This window comes from Suricata suricatta, chromosome X (genome assembly GCF_006229205.1).
Source record: "Suricata suricatta isolate VVHF042 chromosome X, meerkat_22Aug2017_6uvM2_HiC, whole genome shotgun sequence".
Lineage (NCBI taxonomy): Eukaryota > Metazoa > Chordata > Mammalia > Carnivora > Herpestidae > Suricata > Suricata suricatta.
Window position 1 is genome coordinate 93,001,927 of NC_043717.1, and position 23,928 is coordinate 93,025,854.

The 23,928-nt window shown below is 37.4% G+C and overlaps 1 protein-coding gene across 1 annotated transcript in view; it reads right to left on the reverse strand.

The window, feature by feature from the left end:
• Positions 1-18,797, reverse strand: part of LOC115283504 (olfactory receptor 8D1-like) — a 55,417-nt gene extending 36,620 nt beyond the window's left edge. The window contains exons 1-2 of the mRNA XM_029929704.1: positions 18,728-18,797; positions 18,459-18,628 (exon numbers count right to left, since the gene is read on the reverse strand). Coding sequence (XP_029785564.1) covers positions 18,459-18,628; positions 18,728-18,797 — 240 coding nt within the window. The remainder of the gene's footprint in view (positions 1-18,458; positions 18,629-18,727) is intronic.
• Positions 18,798-23,928: the final 5,131 nt, after the last annotated feature.

The following is a 23,928-nucleotide window of genomic DNA, read 5'->3' on the forward strand; positions in this document are numbered from 1 at the left end:
TATATATATATATATATAATCTCACATCTTCTTTATCCATTAATCCATCAATGGACATTTGGGCTCTTTCCATACTTTGGCTATTGTTGATAGTGCTGCTATGAACATTGGGGTGCATGTGTTCCTCCAAAACAGCATACCTGTATCCCTTGGATAAATACCTAGTAGTGCAATTTCTGGGTCATAGAGTAATTCGATTTTTAATTTTTTGAGGAACCTCCATACTGTTTTCCAGAGTGGCTGCATTCGTTTGCATTCCTACCAACAGTGCAAAAGAGATCCTCTTTCTCCACATCCTTGCCAACCTCTGTTGTTGCCTGAGGTGCTAATGGTAGCCATTCTGACAGGTGTGAAGTGATATCTCATTGTGGTTTTGATTTGTAGTTCCCTGATGATGAGTGATGTTGAGCATTTCTTCATGTGCCAGTTGGCCATCTGGATGTTTTATTTGAAAAAGTTTCTATTCATGTCTTCTGCCCATTTCTTCACTGGATTCTTTGTTTAATGGGTGTTGAGTTTGATGAGTTCTTTATAGATTTGGGGCCATTCCATTGGTTACCTTATAGTTTTGCTGTTTCCTTCAATATGCAGAAGGTTTTTATTTTGATGAGGTCCCAATAGTTCATTTTTGCTTGTTTCCCTTGCCTCTGGAGAAGTGTTGAGTAAGAAGTTGCTGTGGCCAAGGTCAAAGAGGTTTTGCCTGCGTTTTCCTCTAGGATTTTGATGGCTTCCTGTCTTACATTTAGGTCTTTCATCCTTTTTGAGCTTATTTTTGTGTATGGTGTAAGACAGTGGTCCAGGTTCATTTCATAAACCTCAGTTTTCTGATGAGTCCACAAAAAGTCAATGATTTTCATTTTATTCAGCTATTTCTTATTGTTAGGACAGAGGGGATGACTTCTAAACTCTGAGGTTTCAGTGGGGTGAGGAAATAGCAATGGGGCCATTGGCAAAGGAGGTTACCAGCATAGTCGGGGGACTGATTATATGCAAGAATATTGAACATATCAGTAAATATATTGAAAGTAATGGGAGCTAGTTTTTTTTTTTTACTGCCCAAGAAGAGATTTACAAATATGGAAAAGAGGAAGGCTAGAAAGAATCCTGGAAAATTGGATTTAAATTGGGGATATTATGTTTTCATCACATGCATACACAGAAATAAAAATAGATATAGATAAATGTGGAGTGTGACAGACACATGTAAAAACAAATATTTTCTGGTTCTGTCTGCTAGAGGGCACTGAGTGCACGGATCTTGGTTTCCAAATATCATCTTCTAAAAGGAATCAGTGTTCCTTGGAAAAAATGACTAATACTAATACTGACACAGGAAAAGTATGAAATTATCCTGGAATATCTAATGTGTTTGGCAAGTAATAAGGTGATCAAAGAATAAAAGGGATGTGTCAACAGGATACTTGAGGAAGCCTGAAAGGGTTCCCACTGGAAAAATATAGGATAATTTGAGTTTCAAAAACAAATAAGCATAGGAAAGGATTATAACCAATTAAAGAATATAAGAACCCATCCTTAAGTCCATGCTGACACAAAATAATGAAATGGAGAAGAAGCTGAAGCTCTTCCATAGATTAAAATATAAACTAATGAATATAGAAGGAATGATGTAAAGAGAACAAAATCACCATTTGATTTATGCAGGAATCACTAAGTCAAGTGAGTTCAATTAAGTCAAAGTGTTCGACTGAAGAGCAGGGCAGTGAAATAGTTTCAGACTAACTCCTCACAAAATACTTAATGATTATAAAGGAAAATATTGACTCAATGTTGGGAAAACCTGTCAGACTCCACTGCATACAAGTGATGAAGATTACCATCACCACTGGTGGAACAGGATTGCCATCATATGTCTCCTGGTGTTCTGTTAAAACACACATCATTTTGGTGGTCTTCATTCCAGGAATGCATGGCTTTGAGTTTGGATAGGAGTGCTTACCAAATAGACCAAGGTAAAAAGACATCATATAAAATGGAAGATATGCAGTCTTTAAACTGTCAAGGCTCTAAAAAATGGGAAAAGATTGATACAATGTTCTAGACTGAGGGAGAATAAATATAAATGAAGACTAAATGTAACATGTGATCCTTGACCAGAAAACAAAAAGAGACACTTGGGCACTGGCAAATTTTTTAATAGAATCTGTGAGTTTGATGGTAGTGGTGTATCAGTGTTGATTTGCTGATTCAAATGGTTCTATTTGTGACTATGAAAGGTAACATCCTTGGTTTCGGGAAGGACACACTGGAGCATTTGAGAATGATTGATCACAATTTCTTTTTTTTAGTTTTATTTATTTTTGAGAGACAACGTGAGCAGGGGAGGGTCAGAGAAAGCGGGAGACACAGAATCTGAAGACAGGCTCCAGGCTCTGAGCTAGCTGTCAGCGCAGAGCCTGACATGGGGCTGAATCCACAAACCGCAAGATCATGACCTGAGCCGAAGCCATCCGCTCAGAAGCCATCCGCTCAACTGACTGAGCCACCCAGGTGCCCCTGGTCACAATCTATGAACCATGCTATCAAATCAATTTGCTCATAAAAAGATTAACAATTGTGTGTACGTGTGTGTGTGTGTGTGTGTGTGTGTGTGTGTGTGTGTGTGTAGAGAGCAAGAAAGAGAGAGAGAAATGGAGCAAATATGCTAAAATGTTAATATGGGTGAAGGGATACAGGAGTTCTTTGTCCTTTCAACTTTTTAGTCGGGTTGAAATATTTCAAAAAGAACTATGAAAAAATAAGCCTATCATACAACTTTCTAATTTAAACCTAAGAAGGTCATTAAAATAAATATATTGTAATATAGAAAAGAATAAGAACCATAAATATTTTGAAATCACCTTTTCTATAGCAGAAAAAGTACTATCGAGTATTCTATATTAATTTATAATATCATTCCAAATTAATCCAAATTTATAGTTTATTTACCCAAGAACAAGCAGATTTTATTCTTTAAAGTATAGCAGAAATCAATGATATGTGTGAAACAAAAATTAAAATTAAAAAATGCAAGGTTCACACGTGAACATGTTTTTTTAAATGTCACTAAAAGCATAACATTTTCCAATTGCAACTATAAGAGCAAACAAAAATAGACTCTAAGAATAGACCTAACTATATATATGTATAGGGAGTGTATAAAAAAAATTGAAAACACTGTTTTGGGTCAGAAAAGTCATTTAATGAGTGGGATAATGTATTTTCCTCCTTAAATTCATCTATAATATTAACAGTATTCTATTGAGGCACTAAAATTTTTTTCAACTTTTTTTTTAATGCAGTCTTGGGCTTACAGCAACATTAGAGGGAACTACAGAGACTTCTCATATACTCCCTGCTTCCATACATGTATGGCTTCCCTCTTTATCAACATCACTCAACAAAATGGTACAGGTTTTTTCTTACAAATAATGAACCCAAATTCACACATTATAATCATCCAAAGTCCGTAGTTTACCTTAGGGTTCACTCTTGGTGTTTGGAAAAATGTATAATGACAAATATCCATCATTATAGGATTTTAAATTAATCAAATTTATTTTAAAGTTTCTCTGGAAAAAAATCTTTGAAGAATAATCCAGGCTTTTTTGAAAAAGAATAAATATTAAACAGAGATAGCATACAACATTTTATATATTGTAAAGTGAAAGTAAAGCAATTAAAACATGTAGCAATCATTCATGAGATCAATTAAGCAAAATAAAGACAATGATAGGCTTGGGACCCCAGGACTGAAGGAGTGACATTACAGAGAGTTCCCTAGGTATTCTTTATTCTTTGTATTTCAGGCTAAGTGATAGAGAACCTGGAAATCTGGAAATACCAATGGACACCGACAAAAAAAGAAAAGAAACCAATAAGAAAAGCCTACTATCCCTAGCTAAAGGAACAGAAAAAGGATAGCCTAACAAAACAGAAATGTATATACAATAAGTGCTCTACTCTGGCCACACACCACAGAAAATCATTGACTCCATCCCCATTCCTGCCAGCAAAAGCCAAATGAAAACTGTAGATATGCACCTTCCCCAGGTTATAAAAAGGTGCCCTGGCAACCCTGTCAGAGTGGTATCAGATAAAGCCAGTGGGGAGTTAAGACTTTCATCCCTACTTGGTAGTAATGAGATGTCCTCTCCATCCAGTGTATGTGGAAACAATATGGGAAGCAGTAAGGAGATGTCCCTCTCCCATACAGTCAGTGAGGTATCATTGGCTCCAGGAGCCCCTAAACAGCATACTCCTGAACAGCCAACAGAAGAAATCAAAAAGGAAATTAGAAAATATTATGAGACAGGGGTGCCGCGGTGACTCAGTTGGTTAAGCGTCCAACATCAGCTCAGGTCATGATCTCATGGTTCATGAGTTTGAGCTCCATGTCAGGCTCTGTGCTGACAGCTCGGAGCCTGGAGCCTACTTCAGATTCTGTGTGTGTGTGTGTGTGTGTGTGTGTGTGTGTCTGCCTCTCCCTCACTCATGCTCTGTCTCTCAAAAATAAGTAAACATTGAAAATAAAATATTTTTAAAAGAAGAAAATATCTTGAGACAAATGAAAACAAAACATGAGATAATATGTCAAAACTTATGGGATCCAGCAAAAAGCACGACTGAGAGGTAAGTTTATAGCAATAAATGCATATATTAATAAAATAGAAATATCCCAAATAAACAGCTTAACTGTACATTTCAAGAAACCAGAAAAAAAGACAAAGCCAAAAGTTAGCAGAAGGAACGAAAAAGGACAATATAAAAAAAAGTAAATAAACAATAGAAAAACCATACAAAAATCAATGACACTAAAAGCTGTTTTTTAAAAATTTTTTACAAACCTTTAGCTAGACAAAGGGAAAAAAGAAAGATGACTCAAAATCAGAAATAAAAGAAAAGACATTAAAACCAATGCCACAAAAACAAAAAGGATTATAAAAGACCACTACAAACAATTATGTGACAATAAATTGAATAATCTAGAAGAACAAGAGAAATTCCTAATAACATACATTCTACGAAAACTGAATCATGAAGAAATAGAAAATCTGAGGAGACTTAACAACTAGTAAGAAGGTTGGATCAGTCATCAAAACCAAGCCAAAAAAGAAAAGCCAAGGACAGGACAGTTTCATTGGTCATTTTACCAAATATTTAAAGAAAAATTAATGCCAATTCTTCTTAAATTCTTCCCAAAAATTGAGGTGGAGAAAACACTTCCAAATTTATTTTATGAGACCAGCACTATCTTTACACCAAAGCCAGAAAAAAGCACTCTGAGAAAGGAGAATTGCAAGCCAATGACCCTAATGAATACAGATGCAAATATTCTCAACAAAATGCTAGTAAATCTAATCCAATAGCACATTAAAAGCACATGGTACACCATGGCCAAGTGAGATTTTTCCATGGGATGCAAGGATAAATCCACATATAAAAATAAATCAATAAGATACACCACACCAACAGAATGAGAGATAAAAATCACATAATCATTTCAGGAGATGTATAAAAAGCAATTGACAAAATTCAAGTGTCATGTCAAAAACACTCAACAAACTAGGAATGAAAGAAAATTATCTCAATTTAACAAAGGCTTTTTAATATAAAAAGCCCTTAGCTAACATAATAACAACTAAAAGCTTTTCTCTTAAGATCTGAAACAAAGCAAGAATGGCCACTCTTTTTTAAAATTTTTAAAAGTTTATTTGTTTATTTTAAGAGAGAGGGAGAGTGAGTGGGGAGGGGCAGAGAGAGAGGGAGAGAGGCCCCATACTGTCAGTGCAGAGTCCGACATTGGGCTTGAATTCACAAACCCTGAGACCAGGATCTGAGCCGAAATCAAGAGTCGGACACTTAACCAACTGAGCCATACAGGAGCCCGGTGGATGCTCACTCTTTTCAACATAGTACTAGAAATTCTAGCAGAATAATCTGACAAGAAAAAGAAATAAAAGTCATTCAAATTGAAAAGCAATAAGTGAGACTATCTCTACTTGCAAATGACACGATCTTATATGTAAAACAAAACCAAAAACAAATAAATAAATCCTTAGACTATACTCTCTCTCCCCCCCTCTCCCTCTCTCTCTCTCACACACATACACGTTAGAACTAATTAATGAATTCAGTGACATTGCAGAACATAAAATCAAAATACAAAAATCAATTGTCTTTCTATACACTAACAATGAACAATCCAAAAAAGAAGTTAAGAAAAACAATCCCATTTACAATAGCATCAAAAAAATAAATATTTCACAAGAAACTTAACCAGTAAAGCAAAAGCCTTGTCCACTGAAAACTACAAAACATTGCTGAAAGAAACTGATGAAGACACAAATAAATAGAAAGTCATGATGGAGTGGAAGTTCCTGGATTGGAGGATAAATATTGTTAAAATATTAACATTCATTGTTAAAATATTAATATCCATGCCACCCAAAGTGATCTACAGATTCAATGCAGTTCTTACCAAAATTCCAATGGCATTTTTTACAGAAATAGGAAAAGCTATCCTAAAATCCATATGGAAATACAAAGGACCCTAAATATCCAAAGCAAACTGTAAAAAAAAGAAAAGAGCTCACACACTTCCTGACTTTTAAACTTATTACAAGGCTACAGTAATCAAAACACTATAGTACCAGCATATAGACAGACAAAAGAATGACATTGAACCCTTATCTTCCATCATATACAAAAACAACTCAAAGTGGATTAAAATCTTAAACATAAGTCTTAAAACTAAAAAAATTCTTAGAAGAAAGCATAGGAGAAGAACCATAACACTAGTCTTGGCAAATACTTTTTGGATATGCTGCTAAAAGCGCAAACAACAAAAGCAAAAGTAGAAAAGTGAGACGACAACAACAAACTAAAAATCTTCATAGCAAAGGAAACAATTTATAGACTGAAAAGGCAACTTATAGAATAGAAACAAGAGGAATTATCTGTAAACCATGTATCTGATTAGGGGTTAATATCCATAGTATAAAAGGAACTCGTATAATGTGACAGCAAAAAAAAAAAACCCCAATTTTAAAAGCACTCAGAGACATTTCTCCAAATAATACATAAAAATGGCCAACAGATGTATAAACAGATGCTCAACATTATTCATCATCAAGGAAATGCAAAGCAAACCACATAAGCTATCACCTCATACCTTAGGAGTAAAGTGTCATTAGAATGGCTATTATCAAAATAACAACAACAAGTATTGTTGAGGATGTGGAGAAATTGGAATTCTCATGCCTGCTAAGAATGTAAAATGGTGCAACCACTATGTAAAATAATATAAAATTCTTCAAAAAATTAAAAATAGAGGCACCATATAATCCAGCAATTTCACTTACTGGGTATTTATCAAAAGACTTGAAATCAGAATCTTGAAGAAATATTTGCATTCCCATGTTCATTACAGCATTATTCACAATAACCAAGATGTAAAAGCAATCTAAATGTCTATAGACAGATGAATGAAATATATGCACAATGAATTAAATATGTACACTATTCAGCCTTAAAAGAGAAGAAAATCCTGTCATATATAACAACATGAATGAAACTTGAGTACATTATTCTAAGTAAAATAAACCAGCCACAGAAGGACAAATGTTTCATGATTCCACACAAGGCATCTAAAGTAGTTAAAGTCATAGAACCATAAAATATGGTGGTTACCAGGGTCTGGGAGTTAGTAGAAGTGGGATATTGCTGCTCAATGTGTATAAAAATTTTGATATATAAACACTATAATAAATCAAAATGGAATTCTAAAAAAATGTTCAAGTAACACAAAGGAAGTCAGGAAAAAGAAAATAAAGAGAACAAACAGAAAACAAACAATAAATGGCATAATTAATCCCTAACATAGTTTAACTTTGTTAAATATAAATGGTATATTACACAAATTAAAAGACATATTTGCAAAATGAACTAAAAATATGCTACTATATGGTGTCTATAAGAAAGTTTCTTCAAATACAACACTATACGTAGTAGTAGGTTGAAAGTAAAAAGATGGAAAAAGCGATACTGTGCTAAAATGAATCAAAAAAGAGCAGAGATGCCATATGAATATAACTTCAGGACAAAGAAAATTACCAGTAACAGAGAGTAACATTGCATAATGATAAAAATGTCAATTCACAAAACATAATATCCCTACATATATACACATCAAATAAAGAGGTGCAAAATATGCAAAGCAAAAGCTGTAGAATAGCAAGGCAAAATAGACAAGTCCACAAGTATAAACGGATACTTCAACACCTCTGTCAATAGCTGATAGAGCAAGCAGGCAAAAAATCAGTAAGGGTATAGATGACCTGAATAGCACTGTTAACTTTGTCTAATTGACATTTATGGAATAACTTACCTGAGGGAAATTCTTGGGCAACAAAAGAATTCTCAACAAATTTAAAATAATTGAAATTCAGGGGCAAGATGGTGGAGAAGTAGGGATCTCTGTAATTTTTGCCCACACGCATCTATCAAACTGAGAAGGACTGAAGCCACAACACTCTGATTGCAAAAGTGGGGTGGAAACACACAGAGCCCAGAAGACAAACTCAAAGGTCCCTGAGGCTACCTCATTAAACAAGTCAAAGTACACATGATGTAGAGTCCCAAATATCACTGACTAGGGAAATGAAATAATCAAAGGCACAACAAGAGAAACCAAGAGACAACATTAAAAGAACATTTCCTGAAATGACAGGCCCTGGACCATCAATGAAATTCCTTTAATAGAGCAATACTAACAGGTGCACAGTGCATAATGAGTTTTAAAGCTGACCAGAGACAAAAAAATAGCCAAAATGACAAAACGAAAGAACTCTCCCCTAAAGAAATTCCAGGAAGTACTAACAGCCACAAACTATTTAACCAGATATAAGCAACATAACTGAACAAGAATTTAGAACAATTGTCATAAAATTAATCACCAGGCTTGAAAAAAGCATCAGCGAAGCTATTGATACAAAGACTAAGGACCTTCAATATAGCTGTGATGAGTTTAAAAAGGCTATATATGAGGTACATAATAAAATGGAGGCAGCCACTGCACGGATTGAAGAGGCAGAGAGGAGAATAGGTGAATTAGAAGACACAGTAGTAGCAAAAGAGGAAGCAGAGAAAAAGAAAGAGAAATTAATACAGGAGCACGAAAGGAGAATTTGAGACCTGAGCGATACAATCAAACGGAACAATAACCATATCATAGGAATTCCTGAAGAAGAAGAAAGAGAAAAAGGTCCTGAAGGGGTACTTGATCAAATTATAGCTGAGAACATCCCTAAATTGGGGAAGGAAATAGACATTGAAATCCAAGAGGCAAAAGAACTTCCATAAGATGTAACGTGAATCGACCTTCAGAATGACATATCATAGTAATACTGACAAAATACAAAGATAAAGAGAGAATTCTGAAAGCATCTAGGCATAAAAGGACCCTAACATAAAAAGGGAAACCTATCAGAGTGGTTACAGACCTATCTAACGAAACTTGGCAGGCCAGAAAGGAATGGCAGAAAATCTTCAATGTGATGAACATGAAAAATATACGGCCATGAATCCTTTATCCAGCAAGCCTACCATTCAAAATAGAAGGAGAAATAAAGGTGTTCCCAAATAAACAAAAATTGAGAGAATTCATGACCACCAAACAAGCCCTACAAGAAATCCTAAGAGGGACTCTATGAGGGAAATGTTGCAAGGAATACAAGGTACCAGAGACACCACTACAAACATGAACTCTACAGAGAACACAATGAATCCAAACCCACATTTTTCAATAATAACCCTAAATGAAAATGGACTGAATGCTCCAATCAAATGACACAGGGTAGCAGAATGGATTGAAAAAAAACAAAATCCATCTATTTTCTGCTTACCAGAGAGTCATTTAGACCTGATGACACCCTCAAATTGAAAGTAAGGGGAGGGTGGGGCACCTGGGTGGCTCAGTCAGTTAAGTGTCTGGCATTGGCTCAGGTCATGATCTCACAGTTCGTGGGTTCGAGCCCCACATTGGGTTCTGTGCTGACAGCTCAGAGCCTGGAGCCTGCTTTGGATTCTGTGTCTCATTCTCTCTGACCCTCCCCGGATCGCTATGTCTCCCTCTCTCTCTCTTTCTCTCAAAAATAAATAAAAACATTAAAAAAAAAAAAGTAAGTAAAGGGATGGAGAAATATCTATCATGTGACTGGTAGTCAAAAGAAAGCCAGAGTAGCCATACTTTTATCAGAAAACTGGACATTAAAGTAAATGCAGTAACAAAAGATGAAGAAGGACATTATATAATAATTACAGGGTCTCTCCATCAGGAAGAGCTAACAATTATAAACATCTATGCACCAAATTCAGAAACACCCAAATACATAAAACAAATAATCACAGAAAGAAACAATCTTATTGATAAGAATGTGCTAATTGCAGGGGACTTTAATACTCTACTGGCAGCAATGGATAGATCAAACAGACAGAAAATCACTAAAGAAACACCGAACCTGAACAACACATTGGAACAGATGGAATTGATAGATATATTTAGAACTCTACATCCTGAAGCTAGGGAATTCACCTTCTTCCTCAGTTTGAATGGCACATTCTCCAAGATAGGTCACATATTGGGGCATAAAGCAGCCCTCCATACAAATAAACAAATTGAGATCGTACCATGCACACTTTCATATCACAATGCTATGAAACTTGAAATCAATCACAAGAAAAAGTCTGAAAAAGCTACAAAAATGTGGAGGTTAAAAATCACCCTACTAAAGAATGACTGGGCCAATCAGGCAATAAGAGAATAAATTTAAAAGTATATGGAAACAAATGAAAACAAAAATACAACAATCCAAAATTTCTGGAATGCACCAAAGTCAGTCCTAATAGGAAGGTATACTGCAATCCAGGCCTGTTTCAACAAACTAGAAAAAGCACAAATTCAAAATCTAACAGATCACCTAAAGGAATTACAAAGGGAGCAGCAAGAGCACCCCCAAACCCAGTGGAAGAAGAGAAATAAAAAAGATCAGAGCAGAAATAAACAATATAGAATTTAAAAAAAGTTGAACATATCAGTGAAACCAAGAGTTGGTTTTTTGAAAAAAATAAACAAAATTGATAAACCTCTAGTCAGGCTCCTTAGAAAGAAAAGAGAGAACATCCAAATAGACAAAATCATGACTAAAAATGGATCTATTACAACCAATCCCTCAGAAATACAAGCAATCATCAGAGATTACTATGCAAATTTATACGCAAACAATCTGACAATCTAGAAGAAATGGACAAATTCCTAAACACACATGCACTACCAAAATTCAAATGGAAAGAGATAGAATACCTGAACAGACCAATAACCAGTGAAGAAATCAAATCAGTTATCAAAAATCTCCCAACGGATAAGAGCCCATGGCCAGATGAGTTCGTAGGAGAATTCTAACAGACATTTAAAGCAGAGTTAATACCCATTCCTCTCAAGCTGTTTCAAAAAATAGAAAAAGAAGGAAAACTTTCGAACTCATTCTATGAAACCAGCATCACTTTGATTCTCAAACCAGACAGAGACCCAACAAAAAAGAGAGAACTACAGATAAATATCTTTAATAAATACAGATGCAAAAATACTCAACAAGATACTAACAAGTTGAATTCAACAGCATATAAAATGAATTATCCATCATGATCAAGTGAGATTCATTCCTGGGTTACAAGGCAGGTTCAATATTTGCAAATCCATCAATGTTATACATCATATTAACAAAAGAAAAGATAAAAACCATATGATCCTGTCGGTACATGCAGAAAAAGCATTTGACAAAATACAGCATCCTCTCTTAATAAAATCCCTCAAGAAAGTCAGGAGAGAAGGAACTTACTTAAAAATTATAAAAGCAATTTATGAAAAGCCCAAAGCTAATATAATCCTCAATGGGGAAAAACTGAGAGCTTCCCCACTGAATTCAGGAAAACAAGAAGTTTGTCCACTCTCAACACTCTTGTTTAGCATAGTGCTGGAAATCCTAGCATCAGCAATCAGAAAACAAAAGGAAATAAAAGTCACCAGAATTGGCAAAGATGCAAACTTTCACTTTTTGCAGTGACATGATACTCTACCTGGAAAACCAGACAGACTCCACCAGAAACCTACTAGAAATGATCCATGAATTCAGCAAAGTCGCAGGGTACAAAATCAATGTACAGAAATCAGTTGCATTTTTATACACCAATAAAGAAGCAACAGAAAGAGAAATCAAGAAACTGATTCCATTCACCGTTGCATGAAAAACATAAAATACCTAGGAATAAACCTAACCAAAGATGTAAATATCTTGTATGATGAAAACTATAGAAAACTTATGAAAGAAATGGAAGAAGACACCAAGAAATGGAAAAACATTCCATGCTCATGGATCGGAAGAATAAACATTGTTAGAATGTCATTACGACCCAAAGCAATCTACACATTCAATGCAATCCCCATCAAAATTGCACCAGCATTCTTCTCAAAGCAAGAACAAACAATCCTAAAATTCGTATGGAACCACAAAAGAGCCCGAATAGCTAAAGTAATATTGAATCAGAAAACCAACACGGGAGGCATCACAATCCCAGACTTTAGCCTCTACTACAAAGCTTTTATCATCAAGACAGTATGGTATTGGCACAAAAACAGGCACATAGACCAATGGAATAGAATAGAGATTCCAGAATTGCACCCACAAATGTATGGCCAATTAATCTTTGACAAAGAAGGAAAGAGTATCCATTGGAAAAAAAGACAGCCTCTTTAACAGGTGGTGCTGGGAGAACTGGACAGCAACATGCAGAAGAATGAAACTAGACCACTTTCATACACCATACACAAAAATAAACTCAAAATGACTGAAGGACCTGAATGTGAGACAGGAAACCATCAAAACCCTCGAGGAGAAAGTAGGAAACAACCTCCTTGACCTCAATCACAGCAATTTCCTACTCAACACATCCCCAGAGGCAAGGGAAATGAAAGCAAAAATAAACTATCAAGACCCCATAAAGATAAAAAGGTTCTGCACTGCAAAGGAAACAATCAAGAAAACTAATAGGCAACTGACAGAATGGGAAAAGATAGTTGCAAATGACATATCGGATAAAGGGCTAGTATCCAAAATCTACAAGGAACCCACCAAACTCCATACCCAAAAAACAAATAACCCAGCAAAGAAATGGGCAGAAAATATAAACATACACTTCTCCAAAGAGGACATCCAGATGGCCTACAGGCACATGAAACGATGCTCCACATCACTCATCATCAGGGAAACACAAAACCACACTGAGATACGACCTCACACCAGTCAGAGTGGCTAAAATGAACAAATCAAGAGACTATAGATGCTGGCGGGGGCGTGGAGAGACAGGCACCCTCCTACATTGTTGGTGGGAATGTAAACTGGTGCAGCCGCTCTTGAAAACAGTGTGGAGGTTCCTCAAAAAACTATCCATAGAACTCCCCTATGACCCAGCAATAGCACTGCTAGGGATTTACCCAAGGGATACAGAAGTGCTGATGCATAGGGGCACATGTACCCCCAATGTTCATAGAAGCACTGTCAACAATAGTCAAAACATGGAAAGAGTCTAAATGTCCATCACCTGATGAATGGATCAAGAAAATGTGGTGTGTATATATATATATACAATGTGGTGTATATATATATATATACAATGGAGTATTACATAGCAATGAGAAAGAATGAAATCTGGCCATTTGTAGGAAAGTGGATGGACCTCAAGGGTGTCATGCTTTGTGAAATATGTCAGGCAGAGATGGACAGATACCACTTGTTTTCACTCACAGGTTTAACAGGAGAAACCTGTGCTAACAGCTTAGAGCCTGGAGCCAGCTTTAGATTCTCTCTCTCTCTCTCTCTCTCTCTCTCTCTCTCTCTCTCTCTCTCTCTCTCTCTCTCTCTTCTCTGCCTGTGTGCGCTCATGTGCTCTCTCTCTCTTTCTCTCTCTCTCATAAATAAACATTAAAAAATTTAATGAAGTACTTGAATTCTGCTATCCATTGGATCTTTTTCATAGAACTAAGTTGCAAAGCTTCCCAAAGTTTTTTTCCTGTTAGTGGCTATTGTTGTTATTGTTTCTTGTTTTTTTCCATTGTGTGAATGAAGACCTACTGTCTGGCATTTTCCTTAGGTGTAAGTTTGACTAGTAGTGGCAATTTTTTCATGAAATACCTTTTGTGTACATTATCTTATTGACTTCCCACAATAATCCAGAAAGAAAGAAACTGTGATTACTTTTGGGTTATATATGAAGAAACAGAGGCTATATTGTTATATAAGTTAAAGAAAAGTACATATTGTTGGACAAACCAAAGATCTCTCATTTCTCAAGAGATTACCTATTGGTGGTGGGTGGAAGGGAGTGTGAGTAGATGTAGGGTTTTCAATGCTGGCAATTATCAAGTAGAATGGAGACAGCCACATATCCAGATGGTTTAGACTAATGATTCCCAGCATATTCCATATTATGACACACTAATTTAATTTTTTCTAATTTCACTAATTCTCCAAGGCAATATGTGGGTTCTTAAAATTAATTGAAGTAGAATTAAATATCATGTTAATTAAACATCACTTTAAATAGATTTTAAATGATATGAATTTGTTTTACCCCTTGAGATAACCATAAACTGTCTATTCTGATTTTGTGACAACTCAGAGTATTATTAAGAACTAAAGCTGGAGGACTGAACCAGAATATGTATCAGATCACTGACTTTATATCCTAGGAGGTCTGTCCTACAGGCCTTTTGGGAACTATGGAAATAAATGCCAGTGTGCTGTAAATGTTCCTCCTAAGGATAACTGATACTCCTCAGATTTACCTTTATTTTCATTCTTTACTTTGGGCTGCTCATGCTCCTCTATGCTATTGCAGTAGTCAAGAAACTTGTTGGTCATCTCTGGCGTCAGTCCCCATTTATCTATCTGTCTTGCTTAGATTTCTCCATTCACTGTGCACATGACCAGCATCTTGTCCACCCTGTTTTCAAAGCACCAGGAGGGCCATCAACTCCAGTGTCTTTACCAGCTTACATGTTCAACCCTCCATTCTGCAACTTCCACTACTGGCCTCTTCTATGATATTACTCCTTTGATCAGGCAGGCAGGCTTTCCTTCTTCTCTGTGATTTGGAAGCCTTAATTCCCTCTGGACTGCATCCATAAATATCCATTATCCTTACCATCCTCAAAATGCTTTCAGCTCCAGGGCAAGTGCAAGTCCTCGCCCTGGCCTTCCACTTGACTATTCTCAGCCTAGCTTATAGAACCACGGCTCCTACCTGCTTCCCCACTTTCCACCCGTGGGATGGACAGTCACTGAGTTGGCATAGGCAGGTGGCTTTATTGCTGTACACTGAGATATTGTGGACATTAAATTCCATACTCTGAGGGGGAAATGTCTGGTAAATTCATTGAGAATATCAGCCTTTTCTCTTTTCTACCTGTTCAAATGAAAGTTTCCTTTAAAATCTTTTTATTAACATGAGATTTGATCACTGAAAATAACTCTTCCTAGTAACTCCATTTAGTCTAAGCTCCTATTTATGCATTTAACAAAATACAGTCAGATTCCAAATTGAGTATTTTATTTCTTGCTTTGAGCACATTGATAGAAGCTATTGTTAGCTATATATTCTTTCTACCAGTCTATTCAAAGTTCTTTGTTAACCTGAAATGGTAAAAATCCTAGAAAAAAAACACAGGCAGAAACATCGGCCGTTGCAATTTCTTTCTAGATATGTCTCCTGAGGCAAGGGAAACAAAAGCAAAAATAAACTATTGGGACTTCATCAAGATAAAAATGTTCTGCACAGTGAAGGAAACAATCAACAAAACTAAAAGACAACCTTCAGAATGGGAGAAGATATTTGAAAATGAAATATCTGCTAAAGGGTTAGCATCCAAAATACATAAAGAACTTTTTACCAGACTCAACACCCAAAAAATGAATAATCCAATTTAAAAATGGGCAGAAGATATGAATAGACATTTTTCAAAAAAAAAAAAAAGACATACAGATGGCTGACAGACACACTAAAAGATGTTCAACATCACTTATCATCAAGGAAATGCAAACCAAAACTATAGCTACCTCACACCTATTAGAATAGCTAAAGTCAAAAACACAAGAAACAACAGGTGTTGGCAAGGATGTGGAGAAAGGGAAACTCTCTTGCACTATTGGTGGGAATACAAACTGGCACATCCACTGTAGAAAACAGTATGGATGTTCCTCAAAAAGTTAAAAATAGAATTACACTATAATCCAGCAATCACACTGCTAAGTATGTATCCAAAGAAGACAAAAATACTAATTCAAAGGGATATATGCACTCTTATGTTTATAGCAGCATTATCTACAATAGCCAAATTATGGGAAAGAGCCCAAATGTCCATCGACATATATATATGTTGACATATATATTGACGTATATATATAATATTACTCAGAATATTATTCAGCCATAAAAAAAGAATTAAATCTTGCTATTTGCAATGACATGGATAGAACTACACTAAGTAAAATAAGTCAGTCAGAGAAAGACAAATACCATATGATTTCATTCATATGTGGAATTTAAGAAAGAAAACAAACAAGCAAAGGGTGGGGGAAGACAGAAGCAAACCAAGAAACAGACACTTAAATATGGAGGAAAAAACCGATGGTTACCAGAGGGGAGAAGGTTGGGAAAATGGGTGAAATAGGTGATGAGAATTAAAGAATTCACTTGTGATGAGCACCAGGTGTATGGAAGTGCTGAATCACTATAGTGTACACCTGAAACTAATATTACACTTTATGTTAACTAATGAATTTAAATAAAAAATTTAAAAGAATAATTAGTCATGAGAGTTCATCTATACAAGGGAGTATTACCCAATCATTAAACTCAAGAGGAAGAATGCTTACTGACATGCACATTTTTTCTAATATATTTTTAAGTGAAAAGAACATGAAACAAAATAGTACTATTATTCTACTACAAATACAGCCATACACACATAAATTCACATATGCGTGTATTAAAAAGCAGAAGACTAAAGAGACATACACCAAAGTGTTAGTGGTTTTCTCTAGGTTATCATTTATATATTCTTCTAACTTCTTCTCCATAATCCGTAATGGAAAAAGTAATTTTGGATAATTTGCTTAGTTATCAGGGCCAACCAGTGTTTGTAGAAAAGGTGGCAATTCTTACTGAAGAGAAATCAACACCTTTGTTGTTTTGAATTGAGGCTACATCTCTTTTATTTATTTTTTATGTCTTTTATTTATATTTTGAGAGACATAGAGAGAGACAGTACAAGCAGGGGAGGGTCAGAGAGAGAGGGAGACAGAATCTGAAAGAGGCTTCAGGCTATGAGCTAGCTGTCAGCACAGAGCCGACGCGGGGCTCAAACCCACGAACTGTAAGATCATGACCTGAGCTGAAGCCGGATGCTTAACTGACTGAGCCACCCAGGTGCTCCAAGGATACATCTCTTTAAGTAGGAACTTATCTCTAAAATTAAAACAGAAGTCAGTGGGACCTAAATGAGTTTGGAAGAATCATTTTACATATCACTTTTCAGGGAAAAAAAACCTTACAGTAAAACCCATTTATATTTGACTTTTTCTCTAAATGCTTAAACATTTTCTTCTCTGAGGTCTATATTTAATGCCCCCCAAAAGAAAGGGCCTTCTATTCCTTTGGCATTTCCCACCTCTCTGTCCCATTTTCTTCTGTACACTATGATACTGCCTAGAATCAGTTGACATATGCCGTGTGCATTCATAAAATATTTGTTGATGGACTTGCTTATTTCTATTCTACATTAATCCTAGCCAAGCCAAGTTTTCAGAATTGCACAAAATGGAATCTGCCTCTTCTATTGCCCGGGCTTAAAGTTCTGGGTCCCTTAACTCCACTAGTGCAGTGTAAGATAGACCTCAGCTAGTTCCAACTTTCAGGAATGCTCCCCTTGTAGGGATTGCAGTTGTACTCTAGCCAGTCTCCTACAGAGGCTTGATCAGCAGGCCATTCAAAAGCCGGGTGGACAGCCTGGGACATCCTTCCTTCAATGGGATGTTCCTGGCCAGATTCTTCCAAGAAGCCCGAGTGACTGACAGAAGTGTCAGTTCTGGGACAAAGGGTTCCTTAAGATGTCCTTGTCCTAGACATTAGCTGGGAACCACACAGCCAGCTGAATTCTGCTGTTCAGCTTTTGGGCTACAGGATATTGTCACTGGGCCCCCCCAAACTACCCATCCCCAAGTATCTGTGCATTTGCTTGGGCTCCTCCTCCCACCCATATTCAGCTTTGCTCTAAACTTGCTCTGGCCAAGTTCATGAGGCAGAGGACCATCTCAGCAGGATCCTTCAGGCAGCCCAGGACCATATACTGCTCTGAGCACCACCACGTAGAGTAGTGCCTGCAGGGACACCCAGCCCAGAATAGCTGGAGAAGCCCAGCCCCCATGTGAAGCTGACTGCAGACCACCCTGAATATGGGGTGGGGATGGAGAACATGGAGATGTGCCAAGAGCTCCCTGGATAGCAAGGATCAGCTTCTCTAGCAATGGCAGATGCAGAAAGAAGCCAACAATTACTCTCTAGTAACCCCTGAGGGGACAGGGTTGCTGCCTTAACTTCTAGAGGTTCTCCCACTCACCATCCCTCATCTCTCTAGACTCCACTGGTTTCAAATCTTTTTCTGACTCCAAGTCCCCTTGAATGTCCATGACCCTAATGGCTGGTGCTGGGGCAGAGGACTGGGATGGAGGCATCAGAGATTGCCTTGGGTAGTCTTTTCATTAGCCCAATAACCAAGAATGACTATTTATAAAATAATTAAGATAACCTCTTCTTGAAAGCTTATTGGAAAGGCAGCAGAACTGGATATGAGGTCCCCAAGGCTGAATTTGATAGTCCTGAGACCAAGTATGGTAAGGCCTAACACTAACTTTGATGGGTGCCGCCTCTAAGGAAGTAAAAACCCTAAATTGTACCAGTGACAACTGACTAGGCTCACTCAGTTTGTACAGATCTGGTGGAGTTCCCCTTAAGCCAGAGAGGTAACTGGGGACTCAAATATAATTATATGCAGTGTAAGCTGGGTAAAAACCATTTGGAACACAGGCCTGTAGCAGATCCAGAGCAAACAAAACCTAATGCCTCTATTGGATATCTGAAAAATGTGGACTCCAAGAAGCAAAAAAAATGATAATAAAAAAGCTATTGAGTATACTATGTCTGAACACTATTCTAACCAATATGTGTGCATCTCCTCTTATAAACCTCACAGCAACCTTGGGAAATAGATCATCTTACAATCCCTATTGTATGGTTGAAAAAAGTAACTTGTCTAAGGTCAAAGAGTTAGGAACTGAGGGAGGTGGGTCTCAAAGTCTGGCAGTCTCATTCAGAACTTGTATTTTTTATTTAAATTTTTTATGTCTTTATTTTATTTTGAGAGAGAGAGAGACAGAGAGTGAGTGGGGGGAGGGGCAGAGAGAGAGGGAGACACAGAATCTTAAGCAGGCTCCAGGCTCTGAGCTATCAGCACAGAGCCTGATGTGGGGTTCGAACCCACAGACTGTGAGATCATGACCTGAACCGAAATTGGCCATTTAACCAACTGAGCCACCCAGGCACCCCAGAGCTTGTACTCTTAACCACTACTCTATATTGCCTGATAAAGGTAAAAGAGATCCATCTCTCTAAGCAGAACTAGCTTCATAGACATGTGGATTCTGCAATGGCACAGGGCCTAAGTTCAGAAGAGCCTTGCATTTGGGGTTTAATGTTACTAAATTAAATTTTTAATAATTTCAATTTGTGCTTTGTAAATGAAATCCAAAATATGATGGACCAATTGAGTATGCACCAGGAGCTTGGAAAGTCTGTTAGCACAGTCTCATCTTTCAGTGCCTCCCTGAAAGTTTCCCTTTCACTTTCACTCCACCTCCGTGAGATAGATTCTTATCTATTCACTTCCTTGCCGCTTAACACACAGTACCCAATCCAGCCTCTTTCTCTCTGTCCAACCCAGTGACAGCTGCCAAGTCTTCATTCTCAGGGGCCTGGGCAAGAGCTTTGGAAGGATTGGGATTAGGCATATGTGTCCTGTGAGATGTTTCTCAGGGTTGGTTTTGGTAATAGCCATCCTGGCCCCAGGGTAGTAGTGCCATGGTGGATTTGCCAGATGACTCAGCAGGGCTCATTGGTCACCGTGATCCAGGTGCCTAGTGCATCCTGGTGCAGAGGTTGCAATATCTGTGGTCACCACCTATCGACCATGGGTTGGAGCAGCTGGCCAATGGGAAAAGGATATGCCTGGCTTGACTTACTCTCAACCAAGGTAAAATGCATCTGCCCAGGAGTTTGTGGCTGGAGGAAACTGACCAGGGGACCATACATATGTGCAATGAGTCACAGGGTGTAGTCACTAGGAAACTATGTGGGTTGTCCTTTCCCCACAGGTATCATTGTGCCTGAGAAGGTGTGATACTAAATCATAAATGCATTTTTAATGTTTATTTATTTTTGAGAGAGAGAGAGAGACAAACAGACAGAGAGACAGAGCATGAGCAGGGGAGGGGCAGAAAGAGAGGGAGACACAGAATCCAAAGCAGGTTCTAGGCTCTGAGTTGTCAGCACAGAGCTTGACATGGTGCTCAAACTCATGAACTATGAGATCATGACCTGAGTCAAAGTCAGATGCTTAACTGACTAAGCCACCCAGGTGCACCTAAATCGCAAATGTAAAGCACTATGACAGATTGTAAAAGAGAATGCAGTAGAAAGAAAAAATCTTTATATATGACTATATTTAATGGCACTCCTTTCTGCTTTTTGAATATGGGACTTCACATTTACATTTTGCACCAGGCCAACAAATTAATTGGCCAGTGCTGACTGTCAGGACTATCCATTACTAAAGTATTTTGGTATCTCCTGAGATCCACCACTTCTCACATAGAGATTTTGAAAGAAGATGAGGTTGTAGGTGTCTCTGGTCTTGCTGGAGCTGTTTAGAGGATAGGAGACTTTACTACTTGCCAAGGATATAGATGCTAAGTCAATGTGTGCAGCTGAGTCTTGTCTAATGAGACCCATTTTGTCCCACCCTCCCAGCTGTGTTATGTATCTCATATTATGAGAGAGGCCCAAGAAAATGTGATAGCAGATTATATTCTGGGGTATGAATCAGGAGACCTGAATTCTAAATCTACCTCTGCCATTGTCTAGCTGGATGATTTCCAGAATGTTGCTTTCCCTTAGGAACACTATTTCCTCATATGTGAAAAGAGCAGTTTTGATTAACGTAGTGTTTCCAGACTATGGTTGACTTTCTAGAGAGGTGCTTCACAGGGGGAGAGGTCAGTGCTTGGCAATGGAGCATAGGCATCTCACGCTGGTTGCAGCTAAGCCTGTCCCGTCCACCTTGATGTTTTATATATTTTTGTTCTACATTGGAATTAACATAAAGAAGTAATTTCAGGGGTCGCCTGGGTGGCTCAGTGGGTTGGGCCTCCATCTTCGGCTCAGGTCATGATCTCACATTCGTGGTTTTGAGCCTCACATTGGGCTTTGTGCTAACAGCTGAGGGCCTGGAGTCTGCTTTGGATTCTGTGTGTCTCTGTCTCTCTGTCCCTCCTCTGCTCATGCTCTGTCTCTCTCTGTCTCAAAAATAAATAAAAATTTAAAAAATCTTTTTAAAAAGAAATAATTTCAGTGCTTAAAAAATTAAAACCCATCATTCCCAATGATCTCTATGAGCTCTTCTACCTCTGATTTCTACTCTGATTTCTGAGACTCTTTAACCTTGAACCCTACAAAGAGGATTATCTTTCTTCTAGAAAGTATCTGCTATGTGTTTGATTGTACTCATGGCCAGAGAAGGACAGAAATCCAAGGAAGGCAAGAGTTTGGAGGGCAAGTACCTGGGTGTATAGAGCTGAAAAGATAAGGACAATATAGAAGAGATTTAGGATCTCTATTATGGGGTGAATGTCAACAAGAAACATCAACAAAACCAGGAGATTCAGCTAGAAGTTCATGCCCCAGGAGGTAAGATATTCTACCTTTCCTCCGTTACACAATAGGATATAGGAACACCTGATGGAAAAAATGAAATGAGCAGGTAAAAACGTTAGTTGTGAATGAATTTCAACTCTGCCAATGTTTTTGGGCCTTTCCTAGGTACTAGGTTCTATGCTAGACCTAGGGTGGGAGATGAAAAAGTAACCAAATATAGGGCCACTCCTTTAGAGAGGTTTCAGTGTATGTGAACAAAACAGAAATTCTGCAAAAATGCAGAGGATTTCATCATAAGGCCAACTGTCATAATGTTACAATAGAGGTGCAAAGTACAATGGGAAAACAGGGTGTGAATCCTCACTTCCATCTGAAACATTAGGAAAAGCTATCCAGAAAAGAAGATGGGATTTAAGTTTTGACTTTATAAAATGGATAGGACTTGGACAGACAAGATATGCCAAATATAGGAGTTTGGTATTTATCTTATAGATAGAGACATGAAAGAGTTTTAAGCAGTGTGGAGAATAGGAGAAGGCTGATCTAGTTCAATTTACATTTAAACTGCTATGGTTGTTATGTGAAAAGTAGATTTAGTAGGATCTAGGGTGGGTTCAGAGAGAAGGGATAAAAGATTATTTTGCTAATATAGGCAAGAAAGGAGTGCATATCATGATCTGAGACAGTGCCTGTGGCAGTGAAGAAGAAATTACCTCAAAAGGCATTTGGAAGCGGAATTGGAATGATTTGGTAATTTATTGAATGTAGGGAGTTGAGGGGAAGGAAAGTGTCAATGACTAACTTTATGTTTTGGCTTAAGAAACTGGATTGTGCCATTTACTTACATAGTGGGGCAGGGGAAAAGGAGGAGCAGGTTTAGAAGAGTTCAGTTTTTGAACATTGAGTTTGAAGGGCCATGGAACTTTCAAGTGGTGGTTTCAGCTGGTGGCTGGATATAAGGTTCTGGAGCCCTAAGGGGTGGGGTTTTCACATGGTTATCAAGTAAACCACACTCTCTCATGACTGGGGCTTAGGAGTCTTTGGCAGATGGCTACTAAGGTTAGAAAGTCTGAGGGAATAGAGGCAGAAACAGAACTATCCAAGGATCCTAAAACTGTGTCTTACAAAGATGTAAATAAATACTTCTTTCCATTTTTCCTTGCAGCTTGAACCAATTGACTATCTTCCCCTAACTAGCAGTTTGATCTTGGTCAATTTCTCTACTCTACGCCTTGGTTTCCTCAACTATAAAAGATACTAAGTTTTTATAGTCTTCAGGTATAGGATGATATGCTTTTATAGATAGCCTGTTAGACAAGATAGTAACATCTACAAATTTCATGCATCTTTTCAAATTCTGAGGGCCACTCATGGACTAATAAATTAATTCAGGTTCTATTAACACTTGTGGTGTCTGTTGGAAGTATGTTCAGGTTTACCAATTGGCTTGGCTCATTTATAATTTGCATACAAATAGTCTGCTTAGTATTTACATACAAAAGAAATCATTGCTGTAATTCAGGCCTAGAATTACCACTAATCATTGCCACTAATCCATGGTCCATTGACCCTCAGAAAGAATCTTTCAAATCCTATTCTAATTAGCAAACCCAAAATCTTGTTTGGCTGAGTATTATTATCTTTAAGACTTGCCCTTAAAAATCTTAATAATTGCACATGTGAATTCATATATAGGCTCACATTTTATAACCTCACAGTGGCACTGATGATACAGCATTTGGAGAACACACATCTACGGGGTCTTCTGAGTCCTTATGAAAAATATGAACTCAATTTAATTTAGCCTAAAAGATATCAAGTAAATCGTCCATA